Genomic DNA, 11,644 nt, shown 5'->3' with positions numbered 1-11,644 from the left:
GGGAGTGAGTTACCTGTCTTTATTCTCAACCCTGTACACACTAATACCCCAAAAAGTGAGGGTTGCATGGACATTAGCACTGAAGCACTGAACCATGCCTCACTTACACAAGGGGCAGAGGTAATCAGGGCACCTCATCCACCCTCAAGCAGCACTGTGTGTTTTTTTACCCGATTACTATCAAGGAAATCAAACCCTGTAAGTGTTTCCTGAGTGTGTGTGTGTGCCTCCCTCCTTACCCCAGGATGGGAATGTCCACACTCCATGCCTGCACTATATAGCACCCAAGCCACTATTTGAACTCTGGTCATGTGGGCGGTAGCTAGGGTTTTATAACTCTACACCACTGACATAGGCATGAGGTTAGGGAAACTATGTTGTTGCCTGGCCATTTGTAGCGCCTGAAAATTATGAAAGATGATTTCACAAGACCTGAGAATTTGAAGAACTATGCCTAGCACAGAGGGATGGAACATTTACTGCAACCATGATGTCTGGATTCAATTAGCTGTACTTGCACTGGAGAAACCAGACAGAGAGGGATTGGTGTAAAGGGAAGTCGCTGGAGAGGTTAGCAGGAAGCACATAAGACAGTGTGGTTTGTCCAGTGAAACAGAGGAAACAACTTCCAGTACAGTGTGGTTTGTCCAGTGAAACAGAGGAAACAACTTCCAGTACTTCAGGGGAAGGGGCAAGACTGCTTGTGCCAACGTCACTCACAGACTGGAGTGTACAGCCCATTACACCGCCACCCCCTTTGGATCTGCAAGTCGGGCATCTGTAGGGAATGTAAGACCAAGAGAAAATCCTTGACCACCCCCTAATGGCTGTATAAATGACTACCCCTTCCAATTGATCCTAACCTTGGAATGGTCCGATTGGCCAGGAAGGAGGTGATTAATGACAGGCAGCAGGGTAAAGAGTGAAAAAGCTGAAGAAGTATAACGAGATTAATTCTTTTAATTGTGTTATTTTTAGATAGCTGATAAAACACCATTACTATTGTATACTTCAGTTTAATTTCAAATAATACATTAGCAATGTCATATTATATAAACAAATATGAGAAAAAGCACTACTGAATACAACTGATGGGCCATAACTTGCTAATGAAATGCTTGACAGTCTCTTTAAAAAAAATGATTTTTATTGAAACTGTTTTCACATCAGCTTGCATTACATCTGCAACAATCACTCAGTACTGGAAAAAATGCCTCCTGCAGTGAAGGGGTAACATAAATTCTTCTTAGTTGTCTCTTCCATTACTGTCAAGTGCGAAGAAGCATAGGTGAAATCTCCTCCTATTTGGGTGTCGCCCTCTGTTGCACAATGTAAAGTTCAGAACTGGTTCACAGAAACAGCACACATCTTGCTCTCAGTGCAAAACAGATTTAAACGACAGATGATTAACGCTTTAATGTCATTATAATTCCTTGTTAATCATGGGACTAGGGGACAAGCCAAATTTAACAGTATCCTTTCATCGTGCTGGGACACACAGCCCTCTGCCAATCTATGTTAGTGGAGAGACTGTCACTGGAAAGGTCACTCTAGAACTCAGTACAGAAACTAAAGTGAAATACCTTGAAATTCATGCCAAAGGAAAAGCAGAAGTATGCTGGGCAGAACTCCAAACTGCTGGTGATGTGACATACACAGAAGTTTACCACAGCAAGGCTGAATTGTTTAACTTAAAATATACATTACTTGGACAAGAAAATGGTATGTGACTATTCTGGTTATGTACAACTAGTTTGCATAAATTTGTTTTATTATGATATTACTGTTTCATATTGTTTATTTTAGCTAGCCTTATCTTTGATTGTAGGAGAAAAACGTCTATTGTTCTTTCTACAGGCAGTTATTACATACAAGGGAAAAGTTAAAGTTGATTTCTGGAGAAACAGAGCATAGGAATATGGTTAAGGAATGTTATATCACTACTCATGATTAGAACTTAAACCCATCAGATAGCATTTGTATCTTTGCATAGTAACTGTTACATTTCCAGTACATACAAGTTGAATCATCATTTAAAACAATTCCAGCTATTATAGTCATTCAAATTAGAGGAGCCAGCTAAAAAAAGTTTGTTGTAGACTGCTACTACCTTTAATGGGTTGTTAATCCTGTTATACTCTGAAGGGTTAAACCTGTGAGCTTTATCACATTATGATTAATGCAGTACATAACCTACATGGAAGCATTCTTTGTTTCATAATGTATTTGAAATATGAAATGTGCTGGCCATGTTTCTTTTAAAAGAACATTCAGTGAAACAGGATAGTTAACATAATTTTGAGTGACTTTTCAGGTATTAAAAGCATGTAATCAAATGTAGACTAATGTTTGTACTTTGCTCACTGTTTTAACACATCTCCAAATAGTTAGGCAACTAGCCACAGTTCTGCTGTATTCATCTGTGCAATCCAAGGAATCTGTTACATTCTGCTAACTATAATTTTATATTGTATGTTGTACTTTTAAACTGTATTTTTGCTATATTGCTGATTTGTTGCACATTTGTCTGCTGTAGCATAGACTAGATTCTGTCTAGATCTGCTGAATTTGGTTCTGTTTGTTAAACTGAGCACTAAACTGGGCTGTCTTTTGTTTGAGTGAGCCATCCTGCACCCCTGTGGCAGGAGAGTGAAGTTAAGACTCATATCTGATTGAAGGTTGCTGGCACAGGGCTCAGTTTTGAGCTTTTTTATTGGTTAAATGTTTAATTCAGTTTGCTACATAAGCCCCGCATTTGCATGGGTTTGTGCTTGTTTTAACACAGCTCCACAGAGTTAGGTGACCAGCCATTGCTCTGCTGTATTCATCTGTTTACATGAAATGCATCTGTGCAGTACAGGTAGTGGTGGTGGGGGGTAATTATTTGTGGTTATAGAAGCAAAAACCTCAGTAGATACATTTTCCGTTAGTAGCTGCCCATGATCCAGTGAGAAGTCCTTAAATTGTGCTTAGCTGCCCAGAGAGTACCTCACCTGTACATTTGACCCTTAAACAGTCTCAAAACTACCAAATCTACAATAGTCACATACCATTTTGAGAACCTCTGCTATTATAGACCTTTGTGGAGCACCTCATTAGTATAGACCCCAATTTAGAGTACCCAGTTATACCATACCCTTCCATTTTCTTTCCCCAATGTGTAAACAGAATTTAACCTATCATTATGAATCATCACTTTCCCTCCATTTCTCCTACCAACATGATTGACATGGGTATCCTGAGGCAGTGTAGCAAGTGCCTCATGTGCACTGGCAATCCTCTACTCCTAAATCATCAAAGTGCAATTTGTGAGAGATGTATCTACAGTAAGAATCTGGAATCCTAGCTCTTTTGCGTACACAGTAGTAGCACTGAACAGGTTGTCAGCTCACATACTACACTTCCTATGCAAACCATGCACTCAACACATTAACCATCATTCTCAGAGGTACTCACTAGAAACCTATCAAAACACAAGAAACCTTCCAAACACAAACATGCTGCACCTAATACAGCACCTACATCACTCAATACACATAAAAACTCAAGCACCAGTGTCTCATCAAATAAGCCCCTAAGGCAAAGCATATCTAAATCAATTTGTAAGTCATAGTTAATTCCATTGTGAGAAAAACAGATGTCCCACTCACTAGGCTGGACAAGGAGAATGTTATGGTCAGCAGCTGTCTATCAGGTGCCAGGATCAGTCAGATCACATGTGCACTCAAGTCTCTCAACAAGTACCATTATGACTCCATCATAGTTCATGTTAAGATGTACCTCCTTGGACTATATGAAGAAAGACATGATTGAGCACTATGAATATGTGTCCCAGGAAGGGATGTTCATAGCCTTGAGCAGCATTCTACACTCACTCAGGATGATACCACAATATAAACAAAAAAATGACTGATTTCAACAATTTGCTTAGCTTCTGGTGTCATTCTAAGGGGATCCAGTTCCTGTCAGCCTGGGATGACATGGTTGATAGACCACACTGCTTTGCCAGAGATGGTCTTCACCTGTCACCTCTAGGCTTTTGATTACTGGCTAAGGCACTTGCCACCCCCATAGTGCCTTATTTAGGCAAGGTCTCAAGAACAAAACTTCCAATATGAAAATATCACTCACAAAAATTAAAGGTTATACTGCTAAATGCTAGGATTTTAAATTAGAAACTGCACTTTCTGGAAGCACTCTTGTCCTTGGAGGATGTTGATGTATGTGCAGTAACAGAAACTTGGTTCAAGGCAGAATACCCTGGCCTTGCAAGGCTACAATGCCTTCCACACTTTCAGACCGCAAAATGAACGTATGAAAGCCAAAGAAGGAGGAAGAATATCTAACTTCATCAAATATAAATACACCTATAAACTGGTTAGACAGGAGAATGCCATGGAGTTACTCCAAATTCAACTAACTGTGGGTAAGACCCCCCTTCAAGTCATCATCAGTTATAAGCCCCCTTCAATCAACCAAGATAGCCACACTGTTTATTTGGACCTACTTGAGTCAAACAAATTACAGCCAAACACTCTAGTCATGGGCGATTTTAACTATCCCTCCTTTGACTGGGAAATTTATTGAGTACCAATACACTTGCACAAAAGGTTCCTGAATTTTAACACTAATGCTATGGAAAAAATAGTATGCCTCGACCTGGTCCTCACCAATATGGGGGACTGTTGCAGCAACACAAGTATAGGACCCTCACTGGTTAAATCTGATAACAAACCAGTCACATTTGAAGTAGCTATAACACCTGAATCCCTCTTAGGTGAAATCAGACTAAAAATCTCACCAAAGCTAATTATACCCTCCTATGGGATGGCATAAATGATTTCCAAGCTCCTGATCCCACAGATGACATTGACAACTATACTAAGGTATACACAAATGCCCTGTGCAAACACTTATACAAATTTATTAACACAGCTGTACCTGATAGGATCAAAACAAGATCCTCAAGAAAAAAAACAAGCCTCCCTAGTGGACATCTAGCATTAATATGTTATACAACCAGAGGAAGAATTTGCTGTTTAAGAATAAAAAGAGAGGTCCTAGTGCTAGAAGAACACATTCCTCTGCTTGAACAAATAAATAAGACAACGTGTAAAATTCTGCAAGGGCAACTTTGAAAAAAAATTTGCAACTATAGCTAAGGATAACCATAAGGCATTCTTCAGCTATATATGTAAACTAAAAGGTAGGACCCAGATGTGTGGGACTAGATGGCATCCCAGTTTGCATTTTAAATAGTCTAAAACATGAATTACCATTAGGTACTCTCTTCAACCACAGCCTGAGTACAGGCTTTGTCCCTGCTGAATGGAAACTGCAACCATCATCCCCCTTCATAAAGCGGGTACAGTAACAGATCCTGGGAACTACAGGCCCACAAGCATAACCAGCCTTATCTGTAAGGCCATGTAACAAATCATCATGGACCTTATAAATAAGGATATAGCTAATCTCCAAACCCTTGATCCGACATAGTTTGGCTTTGTCAAATGCAGATCATGCCTGTTAAACCTGATGGGCTTTTTCAAAAATGTCACCAGAGCCAAACACGAAGGCAAAACTGTGCATATAGCATACCCTAACTTAGCCAAGGCCTTCAACACAATCCCACATTCGGGCATCATTGATAAACTCTCCCAGTTGAATATCAACCCTTATGTTGTCAGGTGGGCTGCTAACTGGCTCACCGACAGATCACACTCAGTCAAAGTTGGAGACTTTACCTCAACCAGCAGACCTGTCACCAGTGGGCTCCACAGGGATCAGTGCTGGGCCCCCAATTGTTTGGGATATACTTCTCAGAAGTTTGGGCCAAAACAGAGGGGCTGAGGCTGACTAAGTTTGCTGACAACTGCAAATTAGGTGCAGTCACTGAATCCCCATATTAAGTCAATATACCTCAAGAGGGACTTACACAAACCAATGATTGGTGCCAAAGACATGGACTCAAAATCAGTGCAAAAAAGTGCATTATCATCCCCTTTGGTAAAAATGATATCCCTGCAGACTGTATCATATAAATAATAATACCCTAAGTGACAACTTAGTAGTGAGAGACTTAGGAACACAAGTTGACTGTAGCCCAAACTTTGGCCACCATGTGTCTACTGTGGTAAGGAAGGCATTATACGTTACAGACCTCATGAGCAAAGGCATTGCATCAAGAGGAAAAGAGGTCATAACACCCCTGTATACCTTTCAACCTGGAATCATAAAAGATCTGGACAAAGGCCTATGAAAAATAGGTACAGATGGCCAAAAATCTGTATGCTGATTAACATAAAATTTGAGTACATAATTATGTAGCCCCATCCACTCCATTGGAATTGTGGGATACCAACTTTTAAATGCAAACTGTAGAACAGACAAAATATTAAACACAAAATAAACAGAACAATAGTGTTTTATTTATATTAATATTTGAAATTGTACCAAACTTTGAACTTGTGCAAAACAAAAATACAATTTTATAAAAATAAAATTGACTGCTTCTACACTAGCTAAGTTGTTTTGTTTTCTAAGTTAATTATCTGACTTTGACTGTCCTCAGCTACAAATTATGTGATAATAATAAAGCTGAACAACTCTACAAAGTCTATCAAGATTTAGACTGAAAACTATTTTGAGACAGAAATTCAAACTGCTGGAGCACCCAAGATCCTTTTGTGAAAAACAAGGTTCATATCCCACTGGGTTAAATAACTTCCTATTCATCCCAATTTTTAAGTACAAATTCTGAGAAATGGCCAAGGATAAAAACTTGCAGACAATAATGAAGTGGCTGAAAGCAAGAACACACAACCTATACATTCTCCATTACTGATATTCAATGCTTTTCCTTTGTTGTCCCAATCTCTAACACATATCCCAAGTCACAATGCCTTTCTTATGTTGTCCCAATCACTAACAAATACCTGGTGTCAACAACTACAAGATTCTTTGAATTTTACAGAAAAACAGATATACTGATCCCATGTGCTGCAGTTTCAAAAGCAAAACACCTCAGTGACACATTTATAAATGTAGCTGTGGTTACTTAGAAGTACAGGCTGATGAAATTTCATATATGCACAGAACTCATTCTCAAAACATCTGATTTAGAATATAAATAAATCATAGCTTAGAAATGTTGCCAGAAAATGTAGCTGAAAAAAAGACATTGTAAAAAAAGGCATTGACAGGGTAAATGATTGCAGATGGAAACAACAAGGAAAGGCTGGAGAAATCTTATCACAACCCTACCATATGAGTTAGGCCAAATTAAGCACAAAATAGAAGTAAGAAACAAAGAATAATAAACATAACAATATTATGCTGACTAAACAGTATACTTTCGGTGTCTTAGAGCAAGAAATCTGGACAAAGCCACAAATAATGGGGTACAAAACAAAATCATAAAAATAGTGACATGTTTTAAATATTGCTCTTCCAAACTTAGAATGTTGAGAGAATAATAGGTTTTGCATAGCATGAATTGTCTGAAGGGTGAAGTCTGAAAATAAAATATAACATCTGCTGCCTGCAGTGCAAGTAAATCAGTTAATTGCCCACGGAGCTGCAGTATCATTTGTGCCTTGCCTGCCATGTGAAAAAGTGGGTGGAGGATTTCATGCATAAAGCTTTTAACGTGATCACAATATACATAAGAATCACTACCTGCATATAGACAGGCATCACTGTATGGTCTGAGCATGAAAACCTTAGATAGCAAGGGAACACTTGTACGTTGATTGTTTCCAGCATATAATGTGGAATTGCTTTATATTGTCCTTGCCTTACAAATGAAAGATCATCAGACCTATAATTTTTATTAAATGCAGTGTGTTGAAATTTTTGTTTGACCTCTAGTCTTGATCATTATTAAAAAAATAGCTTCTTGAAAGTTTATGTTTCCTTGCCCCCACCCCTACTGAAGAATTATCTAGAGTCGCTCGTTTTTTCTTTTACCTGGAGGAGTCAAGATAAATTTCTCATTCTCTTTCTCTCTCTTGAGTTGACTCTGTCCACTGCAAGAACAGAAGACTTGCCTAATCCTACTTGATCCTTTATCACAGAATTAAGATTCTTTACCAAACTATGAACCATCTCCGAGGTAACTTCAGTGTTCTTGAACTCTGCAGCACTCGTATATACTGCAGTGCCAAAATCATTATTTAGAGCTTCACTTTACATTTTTGTAATGTCTCCTATTACTGAGTTTTTGTCTTGGTCTTTTTCCCCCTTCTGCCATGCAAATATTTGGACCTCAAACATTTATTCCCTACTAAAAACAAGGCTAACTCCCTCTGAAAATTAAGTTGCATATTCAGTAAACTCATGTGACTTTTGTTGCTCACAAGAGAACTTTTTCTCCTTTTTTCATTCAAACTGCGCTAGGAGAAAGAGCTTTCTCTAGACTTAAACCTGCAACATGTAACTACCTACCTGCTTAAAAAAAAAAAAAAAAACTGGAATCAAATAGAAGCTTAAAAAACAACTAATTTCAGAATTTACTTGCAATTGCTGTTGTGACAATGGTCAATGCTCAATGTCATTACCTATGTTTAAATATTATATATTAGAGTTGACTTACTTAATATGCTACTGTTGCATTTAATAGACATTATTAGCAGCTGTATATTTCAATTGTATCTATACATAACCAGTTTTATTATTTCTGGTTCTCATGTTACTGAATTTATGGCTAACTGTTCTGCTACATATTTGATCTGTATTGTAACATTTGTTTTCTTGTATTGTGTTTGGTGTAAAATGATCAAGTTATTGTTCTATGAGTCCTGGTCACAGCCAAAAAAGGTCAACAGACTAGCTTACTTACCTAGTAAACAAATAACATCAATAAATCAATCAATCAATCTCTAAGCAACATTATATGACATCTTTGGCAAGTATTCAATAATGCTTTTCATTCTACTATTTCTTTTCAGCTGCTTCTTTAGAATACACCATTAAGATAAAGATTTCATTCAACAATTCTTTTCTGTGAGTGTCCACTCCTCGCATTAAACTTTACTATATTCACTGTTATTCCAGTTTTTAAACTAAGCATTTCACAGGTAAATTTCAATGCAGACTTATTAATACATTACTTTATTTCAAGATCCAGTCGTGTAAATGAAACAAAATAAATCTTCTCACGGAGTCATTCACACACCTTTCCTAAAACACATTCAACTTTTGAACACAAAAACTACTGACATCAAGACAAGAGATTTTTCCATCTTGGTATACACAATTCAGTCTTAGCACAGAATAAGCTTCAAGGAGGCACAGGACTGATATGCCCAGTCAATTAACTGCAGGCTGGAACTTACAACTCTGATTAAAGCTTTTGTACTCCACTCCAGCACAAAGCTTTCCTCATTAATGTACACTCTGCAGTCTGAATTCAGTTTAGCTTGCAAAAGTAATAACAGAATCAAATTTTCCAGCATTTTCTACTGATATGGCGTCTTGAGACCCCCTCAAGACACACATTAGTAAGATTACGTTAAACAGCGTGCATTTTTACCTTTTATTACTTTCATTTCCCTGCACAAGTTGTCTTAGATGCTGGGACTGGGCAGACCGATCCGACTCTGCAGCTTGACTGCTGCAGTTGAGTAGTAATGGCTCGTGGGCTTGGTTCCGATTGCTCCTAATTAATTTAAAATTAAAACAAAAACAGGTTGAGACTCAAGAGTCAACCTCCTCTGCTCTTTCATTGTTCTCATCTGACTTGCACCACAATCCACACCGTGCAACGGGTTATGGTGCCTATGTGCCATACAACCACGTACTACAGAAAAAAACTTAACAGTCAGCAAAAACAGAGAGACTATGCACTCCTCCAGTCCTCAACCTAATTTCAATAGGCTGGCAGTGTGCTATTTTAAGCAAGGCTCAAAGGACACAACTAACACCATAACAGGTACAAGTATGCAAAATCTGAAGGTAATGTTACTCAGTGCCAGAAGTCTAAATCTCAAAATGCAGTCTCTCGAGGCACTCCTAAAAATGGAGAACATTGATATCTGTGTTGTAACTGAGACCTGGTTCAAGGCTCCAGAGAGCACCCCTGCAATACCAGGCTACAACTCTTACCACACTTTTTGGCCAGCAAACCAAGACCGAAACACTAAAGGTGGAGGAGTGTCCATATTCACCAAGGCAATTCACACCTCCAGGTTAGTTGCCCAACACAATACAACCGAAATTCTCCAGGTGGATCTAACACTAGGTAAGACTGTAATCCAAATTGTAGCTTGTTACAGATCCCCCACCATGCCCCAAGATTCTCACTACACCTTTCTAAACATACTAGAAAATATTGATACAACCAAACACCCTAATACTGGGTGATTTTAACTACCCTGCCATTAACTGAGAAAACCACTCGTGTGCCAACACCTTTGCCCAACGGTTCTTGGAATTTATAAATTCCAATGCCCTGGATCAAGTAATCCATAGTCCCACCAGGGGCTCCAATATCCTGGACCTGGTCATTACCAACATGGGAAATCAATGCTGCACACCAGTGGTCACCCCCCTGTTGGTTAGGTCTAACCATAAGCTAATCACTTTTGATCCACATCCCACCCCCAACCCCCAGTAAGGAAACATCTGTAAAATACTTCTCCAAGGCCAACTTCATGCTACTCAAGTCAGAAGTGACAAACTTCATGACACCCATCCAGATGGGAATTGAAAGTTCGACTGACAAATCCTACACTAAAGCACTGTACGAGTACATCCACTCATGTTTGAATCATGCCATCCCAAATAGAACCAAGATGCTCCCCTCCAAAAAAAAGGAAGCCAATCTGATGGTCCCCTGTCATAAACAAACTATACAACAGAAGGAAGAAACTGTTGCAGAAAAGTGGAAAATCCCAGGATGCAAAAAACTCCTGTGTCAGCCACAGTAAGAAGCTGAGATCCCTCATAAAATCCTGCAAAGATAGTTACGAAAATAAAATTGCCAGAGATTCCAAAGACAACCCCAAGGCATTCTATAGCTATGTCAAGAATCTAAATGGCAATGCTCAGATCTGCTCTGAGCTACAAGAGAATGACATTAAATATACTGATCCGAAGGACATTGCCAATATCCTGGCAGATCGATTTAGTGTCAACTTCAACCCCCCCTCTCACCGCCTAAATGGCTCATCTCAATACCGAAAGATTGCCAAATTCCAGTAATCATGGCCACACAGGTAAAACCACACTCTCCAAAGCTAAGAATACAGCATCCATGGGACCAGATGACATCTCAGGCTGTGTACTACATAAACTACAAAATGAACTGGCACCTCACCTAAGTGTCATGTTTAATCATAGCCTCACATCAGGCTTCATGCCCACTGAGTGGTGTCCAGCTACAGTTATCCCACTCCACAAGGGGGGATCCACCTTGGATTCTGGGAACTACCATCCCATTAGTCTGACAAGCCTGATCTGTGAGGCCATGGAATTTATTATCATGGAACTTATAAACAAAGACATTAGCAAACTTCAAACACTGGACCCCACCCAGTTTGGGCTTGTGAAGGTCCGATTGTCTCCTGAACCTGATTAACTTCTTCAAATCAGTCTCCAGAGCCGTGGATGAGGGTAAGGCAGTCCACACAGCCTATCTGGACCT

General features: G+C 39.1%; 1 protein-coding gene across 1 annotated transcript in view; it reads left to right on the top strand.

Moving 5' to 3' along the window:
• The first annotated feature begins 1,358 nt into the window (after positions 1-1,358).
• The window catches only part of LOC122795981 (arrestin domain-containing protein 3-like), a 404,096-nt gene continuing 393,810 nt past the window's right edge, over positions 1,359-11,644 (top strand). Inside the window, exon 1 of the mRNA XM_044064464.1 lies at positions 1,359-1,722. Coding sequence (XP_043920399.1) covers positions 1,443-1,722 — 280 coding nt within the window. The 5' untranslated portion in view covers positions 1,359-1,442. The remainder of the gene's footprint in view (positions 1,723-11,644) is intronic.

The sequence above is a fragment of the Protopterus annectens genome, chromosome 2.part2, assembly GCF_019279795.1.
Source record: "Protopterus annectens isolate FY-2018-M chromosome 2.part2, PAN1.0, whole genome shotgun sequence".
Lineage (NCBI taxonomy): Eukaryota > Metazoa > Chordata > Ceratodontiformes > Protopteridae > Protopterus > Protopterus annectens.
This window is presented reverse-complemented; position numbering and strand designations above follow the sequence as displayed.